The 22,781-nt window shown below is 38.3% G+C and overlaps 1 protein-coding gene across 1 annotated transcript; it reads left to right on the top strand.

Moving 5' to 3' along the window:
- The first annotated feature begins 6,053 nt into the window (after window positions 1-6,053).
- LOC149708709 (putative fatty acyl-CoA reductase CG5065) lies at window positions 6,054-21,569 on the top strand. The gene is made up of 9 exons (XM_089863851.1): window positions 6,054-6,134; window positions 15,943-16,068; window positions 16,168-16,343; window positions 18,396-18,575; window positions 18,637-18,859; window positions 18,937-19,055; window positions 19,124-19,369; window positions 20,662-20,922; window positions 21,325-21,569. The coding sequence occupies exons 1-9, from the start codon at window positions 6,054-6,056 to the stop codon at window positions 21,401-21,403; spliced, it is 1,491 nt and encodes a 496-aa protein (XP_089719977.1). The 3' UTR covers window positions 21,404-21,569.
- The last annotated feature ends 1,212 nt before the right edge of the window (window positions 21,570-22,781 follow it).

Genomic DNA, 22,781 nt, shown 5'->3' on the forward strand with positions numbered 1-22,781 from the left:
AATTTATTAGCAATAATAGAAATATTTTGGAATAGGTGGCAGCTAATTAATAGGAGAATGTTTTGGAAAAGGTGGCAGCTAATTAATAAAAGAATATTTTGGAAAAGCTGGCAGCTAATTAATAGGAGAATATTTTGGAAAATGTGGCAGCTAATTAATAGAAGAATATTTTGGAAAAGGTGGCAGCAGGTTAGGTAGGAGCAGGGAGCCCACCGGTCCTGTAATTCCTATAAATATTTTTGAACCAGTCCTATAATATCCTATATTTTTGACATAGTCCAAGTTTTCGTATAGTTTAGCTTAAAATTTATCAAAATGTAGCTGTTTTTATCGATATGACAATTGAATAGACACCGAAATTGCGGAGCTCGCGTGGGATTTTTTTATATATTACATTATAATTTAAATTAAGGTCTTTTGAATTTTCGAAGTAAAATCCAATTAGTTTTTTTTTTCTTTTTTGAGATTTTTCTACATAGTTTAATCCCCAAAATTGTATTATATATGAGCATTTTTAGTCCTATATTTTCCTATAAAAACACATTTTTTCTCCTATAAAATCCTATAATTCCGGGAAAAAATTCCTATTTTTCCTATAAGGTATTTAAATTTCAGAGTGGGCTCCCTGTAGGAGAATAATTTGGTAAAGGTGGCAGCTAATTAATAGGAGAATAATTTGGAAAAGGTGGCAGCTAATTAATAGGAGAATAATTTGGAAAAGGTGGCAGGTAATTAAAATGAGAATATTTTAGAAAAGGTGGCAGCTAATTAATAGGATAATATTTAGGAAAAGGTGGCAACTAATTAATAGGAGAATATTTTGGAAAAGGTGCCAGCTAATTAATAGGAGAATATTTTGGAAAAGATGGGAACGAATTACTGGAACCATTGTTTTGGAAAAGGTGGCAACGAATTATTGGAACCATTGTTTTGGAAAAGGTGGCAACGAATTATTGGAACCATTGTTTTGGAAATGGTGGCAATGAATTATTGGGACCATTGCTGTGGAAAAGGAGGCTACTATTTGGGTAATCAAATAATCACGAGACCAAACCGTCCCGAGACCAAATAATCACGATACCAAATAGTCCCGAGACCTAAAAATCACGAGACTTAATAGTACCGAGACCGTAAAATCACTAGCCCTAATAGTACCGAGACCAAAAAATCACGAGACCAAATCGGTGAGACCAATTAGTCAGCGAGACCAAAATGGCGAGACCAATTCAGCGAGACCATATTTTCCTGTTCCGGGCTTACTTGTCCACTAACACCGGCGTAAGAGAACAAGCGTAAAATCTATTGACTCAGGCATTATAGTTAATTAATTCTTGGTTTAAGCAATATTAATTTTTAATTTTACACAGAATTTTAATTCCAGTAAAATTTAAGAAAGAGCCCTAGCATCTGTCCCTGTGCCGAACGTGTTCACGATTTGGAGAGAGAGAGAGAGAGAGATAGAAGCGAAGGTAACTCCCATTTCCTCTCAAAGGTCAAAGTCGGCTTCGCTTTCGCAGGTGTACATCACGAAATTGTCCGAACTTCCTTCTCAAAAAGCCTGGCCACAACAGTAAGCGTATCGCTAAGGTAAAAATATTTTACGCATTTATAATGCCCGCGATTCATGTACTGGTAGTGCTACAAATGTTCTTAGTGTTTACGATATTCGAGTTAGATAAACTTAAGAGTGCTGCGGAAATAATAGAGCTTGGCCAGCATCAGAATGACAAAGACACACTTAAGAATTATTTTACACTGTTGTAAAGATGGAATTTCAAATCTGAAATCAGCGCTTATTCGAGTCAAAAGCTTTCAAACAAAACAGTAAAATAAAAAGTTTAAAGAGAAATACAATTAAAATGTGCGTGAATGCTCCAGACTCGTTTAAATTTTTTGCCTTCAAAGATGGACAACCATTTAAATAAACATAACTCAAAATGGAATGACTTCGTGCACCGTTAATTTAAGGAAGAATATCCTTAACCGTCGAGAAATATTGGTTTGTGAGGTGTTAAAGAGCTCGCGGTAATATTTCTTCAGACACTATCGAATCGTTTCACCTCAACGATATTCTTAGTTTGCCAACATGACGTTAAATAACACCAAAGCTGATTTGTGGCTAGACGCACTGAAAGTCAATGCGCACCGTAGCTTCAACCCGATAACGATGAGCCCTTTCACTGATTTAATTAACACCATGATCTTTTCCTTCTATAATAAAATCTAAACCTGATTATTTAAACGTGTATTTAACTTTTCTACTCATTCTGAACCGATAATTTGTCTTCATTGCAGACATGAAAATCAAAACCCATAGTTTACTTCACCTCGGGCCTCAATTAGTTACACTTAGTTTATACGGATAATGCTTGATTTAACCGACAAGGTGTAAACCTTAGTAATCAATAAAGCAAGGACTATTCTATACACATATGTAGTATAGCTTAATTAATATATAAACAGCCATTTCAAATACTAATATTAAAAAATGTCCTTCGAATATCAAAACGAAATAGAGCTTTAAAGCTACAAAACAACTGAAGGCATCGAAATTACGAAAAATATTTCCACATATTCACTTTATATTATGGAAAATGGGAATATTAAGGTTTTGTAGGATTTATTTACACATCAACACAAGGCTAACGCAGTGCACTAGTAAAACAAGTTGGGAAACCATAATAAACCTCTCCGAGTCGAGACGAGGGCCTACATTTTCAAACAAAAATTTACTTTCTAAACAGAGGTCCATCAGCCAATGAGAAAAGCCGGAAATAAATAGTTCAAATTTGGCGAGATATTGCCAAGGGTACTATTTGTAAATGTTAAAGCTTTTAATCTTTTTCTATATACCCTCAATATTTCTATTGAGGCCCTAATATCTATCACTTAAATGTGCATTTAACTTTCGGCTCGCTCTGAACCGTTACGACCTCCTAAAGGAGAACATAAAACAAGGTATATTTTGGTCTATATCTAGGATATCCTTTTTCATAGACACAATCGCTACAACACTTATGGAGAAATGGAGTATTAACATCCATATTACCTAAACAAGGTAAAATTTACATTTACACTATATATAAGTGTAGTAGCTGAATTAAAAAGTAAACCCAAATTTGAAATATTAATATCAATAGATGTTCATGGAATATTGAGATGAAACAGAGCTTTATAGCTACACAACTACTAAAAGAATCGTAATGCCGAAACATATTTAAAATATTTTCATTTACTATTTTGCAAAAAGAAAATGTTACCGTTTTGTAAGAGATCATTTCATCCTACTCGCTTTACATTAACTTTGATATGTGTGTAGTGCTTCGATTCAGAAGCAATCTTCATTACTCGTTCTATTTAAACTCTCACTTGTATCATTCCAAAGAAAGAAGTTTATCTTAAATATTTAAATAAATATAACTGATATTAATTACTTTAATCGTCAGTATTTTACGTTAATTATAGTTAAGTCGACTTTATTCCTAGCGAACACCTATATCAGAACTTTTGTAAAATTAGGGTATATAAGGCGATTGGTTCACACCAAGAGATAAGAAAATGCGCAATTGCGTGAATCTTTGGTTAAAGCCCTGCCATTGATTCTCGTAACCCTAGCCGCTCGCCGCGTACATCTTAAACCAAACGACGAATCGACGATGATGGAGTAGAAGCCAATGTTGCAGATTGGTGTCTATGTGGTATAGACGAAAGATAAGTAGATGGTGGTGTTAGAGGCCAGTAAGATCAGATTGGTGTGTATGTGGTATACAAGAAAGACTAGTGCATGGTGTTATTTTTAGAAGCCATTAAATACCGGTTGGTACTGAGTGAAACAATTGGCGGTTAGACAGCTGATGAAGGTGTAAGGGCTAGTTAATGATTGGCATTGAATAAGGTAGATAAAGCAACGAAGTAAAATTTTCCGAATTTCTGTCTACCGCGGACGCGTTCCGGAAATTGCGGACACGTTTGCTCCGATTTGCCAACTGCGAACGCGGTGACAGACAGACACACCCACAACACATCCAGTGTAATACCTCTTCGTGACGTCATCGTCACTCGGAGAGGGGACAACGGACGGACAAACACATAGACTGTTTTTAAACTCTTTCCGTATTAATTTTGAGTTGAGAAACAAGATTATCTTAAATACTAAAATAAATATCATTAATATTAAATATTTTCTTCGTTAGTTATTCGACTTATTGAGCGTTAGTGCGTTACATCGTTTCATAAAAATTAAACATTCTTGAGAGGCTTGACTAATATTGACGTTTGAAATGAAGCATACGCCTGTTTTTCGCTTTACCTAAATTGGTAGTTTATAAAGGTTTCGAATCTTAGCTATGAATAAGAACAGCAAAATTGCGTGAACCTTTGGTCGAAGACCCCGCCATTGTGAGGCTAGACGTTTCTTGTAACCCTAGCCGATCGCCGCGTACGTCTTAACCTTAATGATGATGGAGTAGAAGCGGCGGGAGTAACGGTAATAGTTAGTATAGGGCGCTGTCGGTTAGCTGTGGCATAGGGGCTAGCCACCACCCCTCTATGCATTGTAAAGGCGTTAGATAAATGGCAATAAGTCGCAAGATGACTTGGTCCAAATATCTAGCTAGCTTATTATTATTAAAAAAAAAAAAACAAAAAAAAAAAGCCAGTGTGTACAGTTTAGTGTTCATGTGGGATGGACGAAGACCAGAAGATGGCGGTGTGTAGAAGCCAGTGGCCATATTGGATGGAAAAAGAGCAGTTGATAATTAGAAGCCAGTAAGTACAGACTGGTGTCAATGTGGGATGGACAAAATACCAGAAGATGGTGGTGTTAGACGGGCAATGGTGTAATAGCCATTGTATGTGGAATTCTGTAAATGCGGTCCGGAAATTGAGAACACGTTTGCTCCAATTTGAGAACTGCGGACGCGGTTCCCTGGGGTGTAACAACAGACAGACAGTCAGACTCACAGACAGAAACGTCGAAATTAGAACCTCTCCGGAGAAGTAAAAATGGAAGGGTATTTACCCTTATCAGAAATTTGTGAGAAGTTCGATTTAAAGGTTATGTAAAGTTAGCGCACCGTTGAATTTTTCTTTTGATAAAGTTCTTGTTGACGTCACAGCCTTGCCCCCCCCGGGGGTAAGCATAACGAAAGTCATGTAATTTTCGGGAAATTTTCTATTTTTGTGTTATTCAGTCTATGCGAGGAACCGCTTTACAACCACGAAATAATTCCTGATTGACGCGTTTTACATCAACTGCTGACGCCAAGGATTTGGGGGGGGGGGGTCCGGTAACTTATTAAAGAAAAAAAGACTAAACGGTTCGCCGACTACTTTACAGTCCCTTTAAAGGGATAAATAAAAAGTAAGTATTTGCATGGAGGAAAAATATAATGTAGAAATAGATTAAGTAATAAAATTTCTTAATTAAAATTGAAATTAGCTATTCATTCAACGTTTTTTATTTCATCCGCTCAAATATAGACCATTCCATAAAATACTTTCACAGAAACCAACGCACAGGTCAGGAGCCGTCATATTAGGCTAGTTCCCTCGAGCCAAGAGACAACGCCAGACGGAGCTCGCGTTCGCTACACCTGGGAGGCTAACCATCTCACACTACCGCTTGCGGTGCTTCTTGGCGCGAGGGAGATGGACTCTCATGGTGGCCCGGCTTCTGTGCGGTGAAGGGCATCAGAGGAGTGATCTATACAAACGGAGTCTATGTGAGGGGTGCGTCAAGAAATGCCTCTAAGGCAGTGCGAGTTGGTTACCCTCCCGTGTGCAGTGAAATATGGCTCCATCTTGCGTTGCCTCTTCCCGATTAAGAAGAGACCCCTCCACGATGGTTTCTCTACCAGTAATTACAGGAATACTCTATAGTCTTTGACTAAAATTGTTGTGCCATGTCATTAGCATAAACGGCACGTTTTGAATTTTCCTTATAGAACTTCAAGGTTTTAAGTGGTTAGAGAAGTTAGAAACTTAGCGGATAATGGTATATAATGTTCCGTTATACCAATTTATGTTCATTTTATTCAAAAATTAACGTCGAGATGGATCATCATTCCCAAGTGGGAGAGTTTTATCGAGATCAAACTGTGTTCGTCACCGGAGCTACGGGTTTCATTGGAAAGGTAAAACTCGATATTTTATTAAAGGGTGCATCTGATAATTGTCCCTTTCAATATGGGTTTGTTTGAAAGCCGAGTTTGTTCTTGTTTATCAGTACTTTTCGTTCAGCTCAATTTTAGTCTTAAAATGTACTCCTAGAAGTAAGAAATGTTAAACGTTTAGTTCACATGAAACGTTGGGAAGTAATTTTTATCCTATTTCACGCGATTCTCTTCTCCAATAAATCAATGATTAATTTCACGAGCTAACATTCAATGAATCGAAAATTAAATTCACTAGCTATTATTAATAAGAATCTAAGATTAATTGCACGAGCTAATCTTCAAAAATTCAAAGATTAATTTCAAGAGCTAGTCTACAAAAAATCAAAGATAAATTTCACGGGCTATTCTTCAATAAATCAAAAATACATTTCACGAGCTATTCTTTGTTCTATACGTCAGACCTAAAATCACAATAGAAGTCATCTTTATAAATGCCAGATAAGGTAAGTTTCAGTTTATTGTGTGATCTTAGAATGCATAGACACGAAAAGAAGTCTTGAGTATATTATCAACAAGATGGCCCCGGCCAGATTATACTTTTGCGCGCCCTCTATTGGCTAGAACTGGTATGATTCCGGCAAATATTTTTGGCGGTATTCTCTTTTTCCTTATCAAATATCCTTTCGATTATGAACAAAATCATTTTAGTATGACTTTGGTTTAATATAAACATCACTGATCATTTTGACCTTAAAATAAATTCTTTAACAAAAACAATTACAGTTTTTTTATATTATACAAACTTTTTTTGAATTAGTATTCACAATAAAATCTTTCTAGTGCGGTTTGATAAACTTAGTGATAGTTTCGACAAAGCACTTTCAATTTTCAGTTACAATTTTTTATAAACAAACATGATAATTTGTAGATTAAATTATAAGCATTATGTTGTTGTTTGACGCAAGAACGACTCTGGGTTTAACTGGTTATAAACTCTTTATTAATTTAAGTAAAACATTAGTATTAATTTCCGGGAACAATACACAGCTATCTGAGAACTGATAACAGGGAACTGATAAACTGAACTGACAAACGTTATCGGAATGTTATCCGGTTATATAGTTAAGGCATCGCGATAAAAAATAAAGATTACAAGAATGACCGCGATGCATAAAAAACACAAGTATAGAAAATAGAATCTGGATATAGATAAAAAACAACCGGTATTATCTCTAATTTCCAACAGTCCCTCTTAATATCGGTGGTTTCAATCTTCTATCCAGGGGGTGGTCATTTAATTATTTCCAGTCCAAGGGCTTTGACGCAGAAGAGGTGCTTCGGACGGAACAGGCTCTTCGTACAGATGTCAGCTGGCATTTCCTCTGTTGGTAGATACCGCAAGGCTATATGTCCCTGGTCGTAGGTGTCTCGAATGAAGTGGTGCCGGATATCAATGTGCTTCGTTCTGGCATGGAAAACAGGATTCTGAACGAGTTTCTGGGCACCCTGGTTGTCGTTGTACAGCTCGATCGCCGGAACTGATACTCCAAGTTCATTGAGAAGTCCCCTGAGATATATGGCTTCTTTGGCTGCTTCGGACATTGCCATATATTCTGCTTCTGTACTAGACAAGGCAACGGTTCGCTGTTTCCGGGCTTCCCAGGATACTGCAGCGCCGGCTAGTTTGAAGACATATCCAGTATATGACTTCCTATCTTTCGGACAGCCTCCATAGTCTGCATCAACGAAACCTTGGATTGGCAATCCGGTCTTCCGATAAAGCAACCCATGATGAAGAGTTCCCTTCAGGTATCTCAGAACTCTTTTCCCGGCAATCCAATGAGTTTCGTCATAACGTGTGTTGAACTGGCTCAATGCGCTGACTGAATACGCCATATCCGGTCGTGTTGACACTACCAGGTACATGAGAGAGCCGACCAGAGATTGATACGGGATACGACTGATCTCTTCTGCTACTGGGTGTTCTGGACTTTGCAACTTGTTGTTGGCATCCATTGGAGTCGCTATTGTTTTGGAATCTTGCATGTTGAAACGTTCCAGGACCGTTTCTGCATATTTCGCTTGGGAAATCCGGATGGTATTTTGTTTTAGATCTTGGTGAAATTCCATTCCGAGACAGTGATGGATTGGCCCCAGGTCCTTCATATCGAATTTTCTCCCAAGTTCAAGCTTTACTTCAGTCATCCAATCCGGGTTGTTGCTTGCGAGGATCAGATCGTCGACATAGACTCCAATGATCATAATATCTTCCGCGACTCTTAAAACGTATAAGCAGGGGTCGCTCTTCAATGGTGTCATTCCAATTTCCGAAAGTCTTTGATGTAACTTCTTGTACCATTGACGGCCCGATTGTTTTAGGCCGTAGAGGGATTTCTTGATGCGACAGACTTTATGTCCCTCTTCTTCCAGGTCCCGGGTCCATTTCTTTGCTCTGGCAATGATCGATTTGTCGAACCGGGTTGACTTGACGATTTCTTCGAGAGATTCTGTTAATCCTTCCGGGACGACCATATATATTTCCTCCTCGAGTTCGCCATTAAGATAGGCCGTAACGACATCCATTTGGTGGACTTCCAAACCGATTTCCACAGCAAGGGCCATAAGCAGTCTTATTGAGCTGGATCTAATGACGGGTGCGAACGTCTCTTGGTAGTCGATCCCTGGTCTCTGGGCAAAACCTTTCGCTACGAGCCTGGCTTTCCTTTTCTCTACTTCTCCGCTGGGTAAGTACTTCGTTCGGAAGACGAGACGATTTCCAAGGACCTTTTGGTTTTCCGGACATTCAACGATGTCCCAGGTTTCGCACTTGATAAGCGAAACGAACTCTTCCGTTACTGCTTTCCTCCAATCGTTCGCGTACGGAGAAGCCAGGGCTTGCTTCATGGACAAAGGTTCTGATAAGATGGCTAGGTTTGCTGACTCATCGGACAGGGTTTCTAGCTCGTCAGTAGCCTCTTCAGTAGACTCTTCTGAGACGCTCGGAATCATGTTGAATGATTTCTTCGGTCTTCCGGGTACTCCAGTTCTTATTTTCTTCGGTCTTCCAGGACCTTTCTTCAGAACGAGGGTTTCTGAGGGTTCTTCAGAGACGTCGTCGTTTTCCTGGGCATTAGATTCTACCGGGGTTTCATCTTTGAACTCCTTTTTGACTTCTTTGAATTCTTCTCTGCCTGACGGTTTTGCAGCGTGTGTAGTGGCCGGGACTTCGATTTCGCCTTTAGCTTTGCTTCCGTATTTTAGGTTGACTTCTGGAGTGACGAAATCATCATATCCGCCTTGTGCATTAAATTCTCCCAGGAACTTGACATTTCGACTTCGGTAAATTTGCTTCTCGGACGGAACCCAGAGTCGATAGGCCTTCGAAACTTGAGAATATCCGATGAAAACGCATTCTTTGCTCCTGGCCGCAAACTTCCCCTTCCTTTTATCTTCGTCCAACAGCAAAGCTTTGTTGCCGAAAATCTTCAAATGTTGCAGGGATGGCTTCTTTCCGGTCTATCTGGTAAATGGTACTTCTCCATTTATGCTCCGGGAAGGACAACGGTTTCGAATGTAATTAGCCGTGGCCATCGCTTCTGCCCAGAATGATGGTGGAAGTTGCGCTTGTATCATCATACATCGGGACATATATCCAGGAGTGTTCTGTTCTTTCTTTCAGCAATGCCATTCTGTTCCGGGGTGTATGGTACGGTGAGTCTTCTCTTTATCCCAGAGTCTTTCAGGAATCTGTCGAATTCATTGTTGCAGTATTCGGTTCCGTTGTCGGATTGCAACGTCTTGATTTTTCTCCCGGTTTCCACTTCAGCTCGATGCTTGAATTCTTTGAAGGCTTTCAACACTTCGCTCTTGTGTTTTAAAAAGCTGACTTCACTCCACCGGGAATAATCATCAGTGAAAACGACGATGTACTTGGCTCCGCTCATCGACGTTACTCTCATCGGCCCGCATACGTCAGAGTGTACTATTTCCAGGACATGCGAGGTTCGGCTGTCTTCGGTTTTCGGGAACGGCTCCTTCGATTGCTTTCCTTTGATACAGATTTGGCAGATTCCCAGACTCCCATCTTTTTCAATGTTGAGTCCCGTGGCCAAATTATTCCGGGCCATTTCCTTTAAACTTCTCTCGTTCAAGTGACCGAGTTGGAAATGCCACTTCTCCAGGTTGCTTCTAGGCTTTATTTCCGCTTGCACTGCATGGACAGTTTCTTCAGCCTTTCTCAGGAAATAAAGGTCTCCAACTCTGTCAGCAACTGCAATGACTTCCCCGGTTGCCGTTTTAATCCAGGCTTGCGACTTCTTGAATGTGACCTCATGTCCTTTGTCTGTCATCTTGGCAATGGATAGGAGATTTGTTCTTAAATCCGGGACATGAAGGGCTCGTTCCAGGCGAAGAACTCGATTGTCGCTGCCATTCGTTGCGGGTACTTTTACTTCGCCAACACCTCGTATCTTCGTTGACTCTGCAGTGGCCAGGTTTAGAGATTTCGTGGTCTCTTCGTAAACGTTGAAGCAGTCTTTGCTGGAAGTCATATGCGAGGTGGCTCCGCTGTCCAGGCACCAGGAATCGTGATAAGCCTTCAGGTGCAATGCGAATTCTTCCTCGGCCAAATTTTCTGCCAGTACATGATGGGCGTTTTCTTTCTTTCTGGTTCTTACGCCTGAACCATTGTTTCTGTCGGGGCAATCGGCTACCTTGTGGCCGGGTTTCCTGCATCCATGACACTTGTACTTGAAGGTCGTGCTTCCTCGTCCACGTAAGCCTCTTCCTCTACCCCTACTGCCCATCATCGCATTCTGCACGGGTTCGTCTTCTTTAGACTGCTTGGCGTCCGATTCCTCCAGGATCTTTATTTTCAAGGCTTCCGGATCAGGTAACGCATCCCTGGACTCTATTGCGCACCGGAAGTTCTCGTACGATTCTGGTAGACTGTATAACAACATAATGGCCAGTAGGTCGTCGTTTACAGCTACTCCCATGTCAGCCAACTTGTCTACTGCGTCGAAGAATTCTCGGACGTGGTCCCGGACATCTTCTCCCTCCTTCATTTTCTTGAGGGTCAGTTTCTTCAGCAGCGTGGCCTTCCGGGCAGGTCCACTGGACTGGTAGATGGATTCGAGCTTCTTCCATAGTTCCCGTGAGGTGGTGCAATTCTTTACTTGCTTCAACTCCGACGGACTGATCGACAAGATTAGGTCCGCTCTTGCCTTCCGATCATTACTGTCCCAGGTAGCGACCGCCTGGGCGTTGCCTTCCGTTCCCCGCACCGGAGTTGGCCTCGTTGAAGTTCCATCTACGTACTCCCAGAGATCGTTCTTTTGAAGCAGGGCTTCCACTTGCATTTTCCAGGTATCATAATTATCCTTAGTTAACGTCTCGATTCGTCCCAGGTGATTTCCGGCCATTCTCCGTCTGACTCCGCACCTTCAAGGATAATCTTCCCGGCGTTGAACTTCTTATAACTTCTAAACCTCTGCGCAGTGGAAGCGTGCTGGGCCCATAACCTGTTGTTGTTTGACGCAAGAACGACTCTGGGTTTAACTGGTTATAAACTCTTTATTAATTTAAGTAAAACATTAGTATTAATTTCCGGGAACAATACACAGCTATCTGAGAACTGATAACAGGGAACTGATAAACTGAACTGACAAACGTTATCGGAATGTTATCCGGTTATATAGTTAAGGCATCGCGATAAAAAATAAAGATTACAAGAATGACCGCGATGCATAAAAAACACAAGTATAGAAAATAGAATCTGGATATAGATAAAAAAACAACCGGTATTATCTCTAATTTCCAACAATTTGACCTTAAAATAAATTCTTTAACAAAAACAATTACAGTTTTTTTATATTATACAAACTTTTTTTGAATTAGTATTCACAATAAAATCTTTCTAGTGCGGTTTGATAAACTTAGTGATAGTTTCGACAAAGCACTTTCAACGGTTATTTTCAGTTACAATTTTTTATAAACAAACATGATAATTTGTAGATTAAATTATAAGCATTAGTATTCGCAACAAAATCGTTCTATTAACGTCTGATTTATAAACAAACATGATAATTTGTAGATTAAATGATAAGCATTAGTATTCGCAACAAAATCGTTCTATTAACGTCTGATTACTCAAATAACCCTTAATAATAAATTGGACCACGCAGTTTGTAAGGTTCTTTTCACATACAATTTTTGACAAACCAAAATTATTATTTGAAGTTTAAATTTGCCTGTAAGCATTCTTAATAATTTATTTAATTATCTGTTGATTTTAACTTATAATAAGAGTAATCAATTACTTACCATGACTAAGCCACCTAAGTATTGTTCTAAATGCTATTAATAAATTTAAGTCTAATTCCGCACGCGAAAAAGGGCGGAAAGGCACCCAGCCAGCCTGCCAGCAAGGGTCAGGCCAATACTTTTGCAACTCGAAGCGCAAAACCAAAAACAAATAATATCATATGAAGTTCAAGTTACATTTTTTTTCCATTTGTTGATAAATAATATCAATGCCAAAATTGTAAATTCAGTATTCAATCCACAATATATTTAGATCTAATGGTCCAAATGTAATGAAACTTTAATGAGAGATGTGCTACAATGTATTATATCTAAAAATGGTTGAAAACTTTCAAATTAATTAGCTTTGTCAAAATGATAAATTAAGTACTTTCAGGCCCTTTCCAAGATTAAACATATCGCTTACACATGGCACTAAAAATCCTGTAACTAAACCAAATTACAGGCCATAAAGCTTACAACACACCTAAATGGGAAAGTTCAGAAGAGCCCTTGTGTTTCTACCAAGTAAACGTTACTATGTAAACGCAACGCAATTTTAGTTCAAAACTGTATTTATTGGAAATATTACATATTTTGAAAAACAATGAAGAGTAGAAAAATCATGATTAAGAAACTAGCTGTAAGGGTGGGGGAAAAGTATCACAATATCAGTTACTGTGGGTAAAAAAAACCAGGATTTACTTGAGATATAGTTTTAAATTATACTTGGTTGTCAAGGAGGTCCAATAAGAAAAAATCTTCCTCGTAGCGGTACTCTGCTTTTTCGATGACATTCTGAAGCTTCTTGCGAGGTAGACCTTACATTTTAATGCAATAATTTTTTATCAGTATCATTTGGTAACGAACGCAGAACGTTCTCATTATAAGTTATTCAACTGATCAGGTTTCGCAAGACCTGCCCCTCTGCACGTTTACAAATCTAAGAATATTGGTTCAAGAGGTCTTGGTTTTATAATCTGTTACTCTCTAAAAGGCCTGTTTTGGACAAGGATGGGGATGGGTTTTTTTCTTGGAAAATGGTTGTAAGTACTGAATTGTGGATTAAATACTGAATTTACAATTTTTACATTAGAAATTCATTTTTATTAAAATATTTATCCTATTTAATATAATAGAATAGATTGTAACACACCTCAAGGTAAAATTTCAGGACATTTGGATCAGTAGATCCGAAGATATCATCAGTTTGGCCTTGGAAAATAATTTTTACACTAAAAAGCTTTAATGTTTCTTAGTATAATAAAACACATTGAAACACACGTCCCACTACAATTTAAGGTCATTTGGATCAATAGGACAAAGGAAGGATCTGACAAAAACCTACCTCCTCCCATAAAACTTAATGTTAATTTTCGGTTCCTTCGAATTTTCTTCAAAAGTCGCGCTTATACATGTAAATCGAATTCTTTGAACTGGGGGAGTAGTTATAAGGAAAAATGGGGGTGAATACTCTGAGAGTCGGAATGAAGGCTAGTTATCTAAGTCAGATCTAGGCTCTATTTAGCGACATCATTTCGGCCTAATTTTAATACATATGCCAAAGTAATTTTAAACTGTTTTGCTCATACATAAAATTTACAATTAAAAAACTAAATTTAATAGATAGTTAACAATGAATAATTATTTCTTCCAAATTGTTGCTAAAATAGTAGTGTACGTAGATGACGCTACAATAGGGAAACGCCGGTAGGTGTAGCATGGACAAAGCAATACTGCATTGGTTCGTCCATGGGTGTAGGCATAGAAAAGCGTCTGAAATCTGCAAGGAAGTGAGCTCGAAGATAGTTTGTGCAAATTTTGAAATTTGGTTCATAACTGTTGCGTTTACGAATGGGATGATGATATTGATATTGTTTCTTGATGTCTAGATAATTGTTTTCCTTCCGGTGAGAAAATCAAGTACATTTATTTCTGAACTCATTACTTAATGTGAAGTTGTAGTATAAGGTTTTTAATTATTATGTTAACAGTGCTTATTTTGATTGCGTTTATAAAAATAATATTGAACTTTTTTTCTTAAAGTTAGTGATCATAAGTGATGATTAGTAATTGATTACTCTTATTAGTTAAAATTAAGAGTTTATTAAATAAATTTTTATTAACGTTTATAGGTAAATTTAAACTTGAAACGATATTTTGTCTTTGGAAATTATGTAACTGAAAAGAACCCAATTAAGAGTTAATTAAATAAATTATCATTATCGTTTTTAGGCAAATTTAAACTTGAAATGATAATTTTTCATTTTCAATATTTGTTACTGAAAAGTGAAAAGAACCTTAGAAAGTGCTTGTGCTTCGTAAAATGTATTATTAGGCTCATTTGAGTAATCAAACGTTAATAGAAAGATTTCATTGCGAATGCCAATACTTAAAATTAAACATCAAATTATCAAAATTGTAACACGCTTAAAGAGAAAAAATAAGTTTTTAGACTTTAGCTTATCTAATCCCAAAACCTAAATTCCCAAATTAAATGTACAGGTATAGTTAACCTCAAAAATGTGTCTGTCTAGAAGCACTTGCAAGTTAATTTAATTAACTTACAATATAAATATATATTTATTTAATTAGAACACTTACAGAGATGGTAATATCATAAACTTGCTTAGTCACAGAGGTTTCCCTGATACACTCTCCAGAGACTACGGTATTAATTTCTTTTGGTTTACAAATCAAATATCTCTTACTTTAAAAAGGTGTTTAGTTTTTATTATATTTCAGACTTTCCGACGAGTACAATTCCTAAAATAATTTTGTAAACCTTCTAATGCTAAAAACGCGACGTATTTTATAATTGTAGCGCTACCCGTTTTAAACTGCCTATCTATCATTCGCGAATTTCCCGCCAAGAGATTTCAATTCTCGGCATGTATAGTTGTATAGGCGCGCTACCATGGAAACGCGAGACTCGCCGCCTCGAACAAATTTCCCTCCTCCCTGCCTAAGCAAGACGTGAGAGGAACGCGCCGGCCGCCGACGTGAGAGAGATGCTAGGTTTAAGCAACATAACTCGTGCTTGTTAATAAGACTAGACGGCCGAGAGCGTAAAGGCGTCAATCCGTGGAGTGAAAGCTCTGTGCGTTGGTGTGTTCGGGTCTCTTCGGGGATTTGGAAATTTACGAAATAAAATAAATTGAAATTCAACTACGCAGCTCCATCTGTTCGCATTTTACTTCAGAATTTGAATTGCGCACGCGAAAAAAAGGGGAAAAAGAGGGAAAAAAAGGAGGGAAAGGGGGAAAAAAAGGCGCCCAGCGTTCCAGCAAGCATCAGGACAATACTTTCGCTGCTCTAAAGAGCGCAAAAGTAAAAATCAATGACTAATTTCACGCGCTATTCTTCAAAGATCTAAAATATTTCACGCCGAAATTAAACAAACCAAAACAATTAAAATTACAAATTGGATACTTTACTAAAGTATTAAAGCAAGACGCAGAATTAATTATATTTTTTGTTCTCTTATATATTCAGTAATTTAATATTTTAATTTAAAATATAGGCTCTTGTAGAGAAGATACTTTATTCGTGTCCAGACGTGAAAAGAATATACATTCTAATTCGTCCGAAAAAAGGCGATAAAGACTCCGAAACCAATAACCGGTTCCAAGAATTCTTAAACTCTCAGGTAACATGCGTTATCTTATGAGTAGACTTTTCATTGTTAGTTTCTTTATCATGCCTCTGAGTCTTAAGAAAGAAGTATGTTTATTCATTTGAAATGCAGGCTTTCGAAAGATTGAAGCGAGAAAGACCGAATGATTTGAAGAAAATTGTCCCCGTTTGGGGGGAACTCGGTCAATCGAACTTGATCATTTCAACCGAAATCGAAAAGCAATTAATGGATGAAGTTACAATTGTTTTTCACAGTGCCGCCACCGTTAGACTCAACGAACCTCTAAAGTAAGAACATCTTAAATTGTATTAAAGATCTAGGTATATCAGGTCTAAACACACTCCGCCATAGGCGTAGAGTTCTATAGGCCCGTGGGGCCCGAGCCCCCCCCAAAAATTTTAGAAGTGGCCACGGGCCCCTCCAAAAATTTGTCATCCATAATACCGAAATCATGAAGATAGTGACCTCATAAAAATTATTTTTGCGTTTAACTAACTGCAAAAAAAAAAACATTAAAACCACTACAGAGCATTGTTTTCCGAACACAATAGTTTTATTTTGTTCTGTAATATGTAAACAAGACGACCCAAGGGCTGGGCCATAATAGTAGCCTTAATGTTATCTACTTAATTATTCTTATTTCAATAAATTCACTTATGTCATAATTGAAATAGTGCGACATAAACAGAAAGCTTATTTTATAATTGTAATAACCCGGTTCCGAGAAGCTTTTGCTTTTAAAATTTCTCACGATTTCTTTCAATGTTGAAATAGGGGAGTGGGATTTAAAGCGTCAAATACTTGTCGACCTTCCATTTTAAGGCTATATCATAATCCTCTCTCTCTCGCTTGAAACATAGAGGAAATGTGAAACAAACAATGCTCAGTCTTACTAGTACAATTTAATGCAATGCTTAATCCTCTCATATTAACTCTTACTTCAATGACGAACGAAAAATATAACCTCACCACAATCCTCTCCCATCAGCTCCCATTGACTCTCCCTTCAATGAGGAAAGAAAAATTTTATACTGCCAAAGGCAGTACAGAGATACTCCTACAATGCCACCGCCAACAGGGCAGGTCATACTAATGTCCACATCGTAGGTGTACATCATACGATGTGGCTAAAAAGTGTAGTTTCTAAGAGATTTTTTTGTTTCCCTTTCGTTGAAAAAGTGAGTTGACCGGTCAAGGCAGCAGCGGCTGGCAGCCCATCCTAACCAGATTGGCTAGTTTTCATGGTTTTCACGTCAATTAAATTTAGATACTACAACAATTTCGTTGACCGTTGACACAAATAATGCAAGGAATGAGGGATGGGATTGAAAAGTGCAACTGATCTTCTGAAAATAACCCATTTTAGCATGCTCTAGTCTAGTATAGTCAGAAGCCGATTAGGCTATACACATGAAGTACGTAACATGTGTCATTGTGCCTGGAGGAGCTACACGATATTTTCCAAGCTCCTGGGAAAGAACCCCCCTCCCTTATGCGGACGAATGTAAGGCCAGGGATACTAGATGCATTAAGAGTGATTCGAAGGGAGACGGAAATTGCGACAGAGTTATCGGCGTGTCATGCGCAGTAGAGTCTACCAGACTTGTAGATTTTAGTGTAATTCAAAGCCAAATCAAGGATGATGGCGGGAGGATGCGAAATCTGAGAGAAATAGGCGCGCTGTGGAACGGCCTAGGTCCGGTGGAACGCAAAAAATGGGGGAATACTCGGAATAAGAATTCAATTTGTCCTTGATAGGGAAAAACAAGACGGCGCGCGTTATAGATCCCCGTTAAAAAACCCTCTGCCGCAGTCTCGTCTGAACGTACGTGAAAGGCTCAAGCTGATAATCCCTCTTTAAACATCTAGTATCCCTGGTAAGGCGCGGCGCTGGTGAAACTCCATAGAGTAGATAAACAAATTTCAAAATGTTTTTCGAAGCACAAGTATAAATTAGTCTTATGGGTTAAGTCGCTCTCATAGTTTCCTAATTTGGTGATTTTCCCGAGTTTTGAAAGTGGTCTCGAAAATTTTTGTAAGGATTTTTACATTCGCATTGCATTGCGCAAATACGGATAAATTTGTTTTAAAACGGCCTAGATTATCTTTAGAGGAAAACATAGTACATGGATATACTTAATAAATATACTATATAACGTAGTATATATAAATTTAGTACTTAATATTCGTTAGGAATTTATATACATCATATGCATGCATCATGCATGATGCTATCTATGTATTGGTCCGGGCCGGTTGGGCCGGGCCCCACCAAACATTTACGAAACTCTACGCCTATGCACTCCGCCTGACGTCGTTCTTTTAATATCTCATTGCAGAGTCGCGATTGAAATAAATTTGATAGGAACCAAAAATGTTTTTGAATTATTCAAGAAATTGAAGAGGCCAACGTCTTTCGTCTACGTTTCGACGGCCTTCTGTCACTGCCAAAGGGACTTGATCGAAGAAACCGTTTACCCTCTGCGTCTCGAACCCGACTTCTTAATTAAACTGCACCAGTAATACCTCCCTCCTCTAAATCATTATTCGTATCGTTTTAATTAAAATTTGATAAATCAGGAAACTTGACGCAAAAAGTCTGGATTGTTTATCGGAAAATGTTTTGGAGGGAAGACCAAACACGTACACGCTGTCGAAAGCCGCGGCGGAGGATTACTTGGAAAAACATTCTGCAAATCTACCCATTGCCATTGTCAGACCCTCCATGGTCGAGAACGCCCTTAAAGAACCCTTTCAGGGTTGGAGATATGGTCAAAGCTCATTTAGCAGATTTGTTATCGTGGTAAGAGACACGGTTTTAAAACGCATTCGGTGATGTAATATTCTTCATTCACAAAATCCTGTTACGTGTTATTAAAGATCGGTAAAGGCCTGATTCATAACTTCCCTGCCAAAGAAGATGCACTAGTGGATGTGGTTCCCGTGGATATGTTTGTCAATCTCTCTATTGTCGTCTCTTGGTACACCGCCATTAAAAAGTAAATATTCTAACAATTAGACAAGAATGGACTTGTACCTTAAGTGATTTTCATTTCAATTGATGTAGTAATTGGAGTGGAAAACTGTCTGTTTATAATTTTGTCTCGGGCAATCGAAATGCAATTTCCTTCAGAAAATTCGTGAACTACTCTGTAGCATACGGTTATTCGTATCCAATATACAGCGCCCTCAACATGGTTTTCGTTTCATGTACAACGAACCAATTACTTTTGACGATCGGGAAAATTCGAGATCATTACATTCCCGCACTTTTCGTCGATTTCATTCTCATGCTCACTGGGAAAAAACCGACGTGCGTATTATCATCATAACTCTTTCATACTGCGCACTTTTACTTTGATACAGTTCGTTTGAAGCTAGATGAAAGTCAAGGTTTCACTGTGGATATGTATAAATTCTAACGTATTGTGTATGAATTACCAACTAGGCCAAAAAGTTGGCCACCAAATATGCGTAACTCACACTCTTGGATGTAAATGTAGGCGGAATCAATAGTCACGTGTGAAAAAGGAAGAATTCTGAGTGGTGGGTTTGAAATTTCGCCCATGCGCTCTCTCACAAGTTTGTGGTTGTGGTCTTGAAAGTCATATTACTTCTTTACTGAAGTACCGGCACCTAAGCGAAATGCTTCGTAGAACGTAAGAGATGGGAATCCACTATACGTTAGTATTTATACATATCCACGGTTTTAGACCGATGCTTTTTCCTACACATTACAACAGAAGGGGATAATAGAAGACGGATGACACTGTGTATCCTCTTAATACCTTAGTTATGTAACGTCATTCTTCCCAGGCTAACCGCTTTTAGTTTTCTTTCCCGCTCATCAAACTTCAGATGGGCTGGGCATAGCTCCGTAAGGTGAATTCGATAATTACTGTTTGGTACTAAATCCTAAGCAATCAACCCACAAACCTTGATTGTCTTGACTTGGGTCAAAAACCCGCAAGCGCGTCTTGCCAAAAAGTTAAACGCTAATAGATTAACGATGAGGGAACTATTTATCGCGTATGGGATTCGGTTTACTAACCTCTTTCCAAATGTAAAATGATGTTAAGAAGAATGACGTTACACTTACCCCGGTTTGTGGTACACTTCTCTCGAAGAGAAGTATTATATACTTCTGATTACATTGAAATAGTCGGCATTGTCCACTCTCGGAGGAGTGCGGTGGAGTTGTAATGTCGATCTGTCTCAGTGAACGTCTCGAACAGGATACAACTCCATGCTCACAGTACCTCGCGATTCGATAAGGGTAGCTATAGGGATTTCTATTCCTTGCCAACCGTCTCCTCCAAGGTCTTCGCGAGAATTAGAATACTAAAGATATGTCGCCACATCTTTGTTTAAAAATCGTCTCAAGATCCTAAATTGAAACAGTATTAGAAGCGTGGCCAACGTGGATTTCCTTACTTGGTCAAGTAGGGTTAGAATATAGAGACAGAGATACTAATAGACGATGGTTTAGATTTTCGGTAAATTCACGGCCTGGAAACGCCCTCAACCCTTTTATAAATCATTAAGGATATGCGCAGGTAGCAGGCTTATGGTTTCAAATTGTTTTTGCTGTTTACAACTTACAAGGTATTTCAAGATGTATCGACGCTATTTCACGGCAATTCCCGCCTTAACCTATTTCGCGGCTAAAACGTTCCGTTTCAAGAGCGACAACGTTGATTCTCTTCAAGGCGAACTATCGCATCTTGATCAGCGAATGTTTAACTTTGACATTGCTTCATATAAATACGAAGATTACATACCAATTTTTATAGACGGAACAAGAAGATACGTTTTGCCCGATGATTGTAGTTTCAGTGTCAATTTGAAGAAACGAAAGCATAGAATGTGAGTTGGTAATTTTTAGTTGTTTATTGGAAATAGCGGATAAAGTAATGCATATTTAGGAACGGAACCATGTATCCAACTACAATGTTGAAGAAAATACAAGAAATGAAGTTTTATAACTGGGCACGACGCGTTAGGTATCTTCGAAGATGACGGTCCTATTGGATGAATCCGTCAGGTGTTATTAGTCGTCCAATAGAATTTTTTAGTCCTCTGTCGTCATCTTCGCAGTGAGGCTTAACGTGTAGGTTACTATTGGAAAAAATAATCGCTAGTATCTTCTTTAATATCGTACATGGATGCATGGTTCCATTTCGAAATAATCCATTTTCCAATAACAATTTCTAGACTGGAATTTCATTAAATTTATTTAGTCATACTGATGAAGTCAATTTGTTTTAGGTTATTCTGCCAATACTATTTATTCAATGTTGGATTTTCTTTGTTAATTCTATATTTAGCGTACCTCTTTTTTAAGTAATAGGCACTTAATTACAGTATTTAAATGAGTTAAATATTATTTAAGATAGTTCTTCAGTGATGAAATGTAGATTTATTTCTAAGTGGTAAAGTATCACAAGTCTTAACTTTCATTATTGCGATTAAAAATAACGTTTCTGTATAATAAAAGCGTGTTTTTCCACTAATCAAGTGATATCACTCAATACACCAATTTGAAAACCAGGGCTTATAGCCTATTCTTTTTAACGGCACACAATTTGCCCCCATCTTGCTAATGTCTCCACACATAGTCCCTTCCAATAGAAATTCTGTTCAAGTGTCATACGTTTTACATGTTTGTTATCAAGAATATATTTAGCGACGTGATTTAGCTAATAGGAATCATTGTTTCAACGTTTTCTGAGGTATAATAATATTGCTACTCTGTAACTTCAAAAGATCGAAGCCAGAAAGACCAAATGGTTTGGATAAAATTTGGTCCCGTTTGAGGGGGGGGGGAGACTCGTTCAATCGAACTTGAACATATCAACAGAAATCGAGAAGTAATCAATGGATGAAGTTACAATCGTTTTTCACAGCGTTGCCACCGTCAGATTCAACGAACCTTTAAAGTAAGAACGGTTTAAATTTTAGTAATTAATTAAACTACAACAGTAATATTTCACTTCTCTAAAATATTTTTCATAACCAGTTTCGCTTTCCAGCCTTGAAAAGCGATGACAAAGCGCAGGTTCGGAGTTTGTCGTTGGTTAGTAGTCGTCGAGTTGGCAACGGCTCCGCCGAAGTGTGTTTTTATAGCAGTCGTTTTGAATTAAAACAAGATGATCAAAGGTCTGGGCCATAATAGTAGCCACATCCCTATCTATTTAATTAGCACATACATATAAAGAAAAGAAATATAAAGACCCCATAGCTACAAATTCAGAAGTATCCGACCCCACAAAAAAGAAGGTTCTCCCCATCCCCGACTCTTTAGAGATAAACTAAAGGATGAAAACTCGACGCTTCTATTGAGCCTTTATGGTACAGTGGTAGACAAAACAATACTTCGTCCATGGGTTCTTTATAAGCTAAAAACTTACGCTAACGAAAGCGAGAACTCCAGCCACAACTACTACTATTACTATTAGCTCGGGTCAAACTAAGAGCCTCTTCTTATACTGCGATGTGACTAAAAAATGGGAGGGTAGACACATGGAGGAAAATTAGAATCCTGGTGAAGATTTTCTATTAACTATTCATTTAACGTTTATTATTTCAACCGCACTATAGACCATTTCATGAAATACATGCAGAGAAACCAACGCACAGGGAAGGGGTCACCTTATTAGGCTAGTTCCTTAGCGCCAAGAGACAACGCCAGACGGAGCTAGCGTTCGCTACACGCGGGAGACGAG

The sequence above is a fragment of the Phalangium opilio genome, unplaced genomic scaffold (genome assembly GCF_054372755.1).
Source record: "Phalangium opilio isolate 3A_F unplaced genomic scaffold, DU_Popi_V2 ptg000013l_1, whole genome shotgun sequence".
Taxonomy (NCBI): domain Eukaryota; kingdom Metazoa; phylum Arthropoda; class Arachnida; order Opiliones; family Phalangiidae; genus Phalangium; species Phalangium opilio.

What these genes read in the sequence shown, in the direction of transcription:
- LOC149708709 (XM_089863851.1), top strand. Translation starts at nt 6,054, where the DNA reads ATGGATCATCATTCCCAAGTGGGAGAGTTTTATCGAGATCAAACTGTG. An exon ending in CTACGGGTTTCATTGGAAAG is followed by an intron (nt 6,135 to 15,942) that starts GTAAAACTCGAT and finishes TTTAAAATATAG; the next exon opens with GCTCTTGTAGAGAAGATACT. An exon ending in CTCACTGGGAAAAAACCGAC is followed by an intron (nt 19,370 to 20,661) that starts GTGCGTATTATC and finishes ACAACTTACAAG; the next exon opens with GTATTTCAAGATGTATCGAC.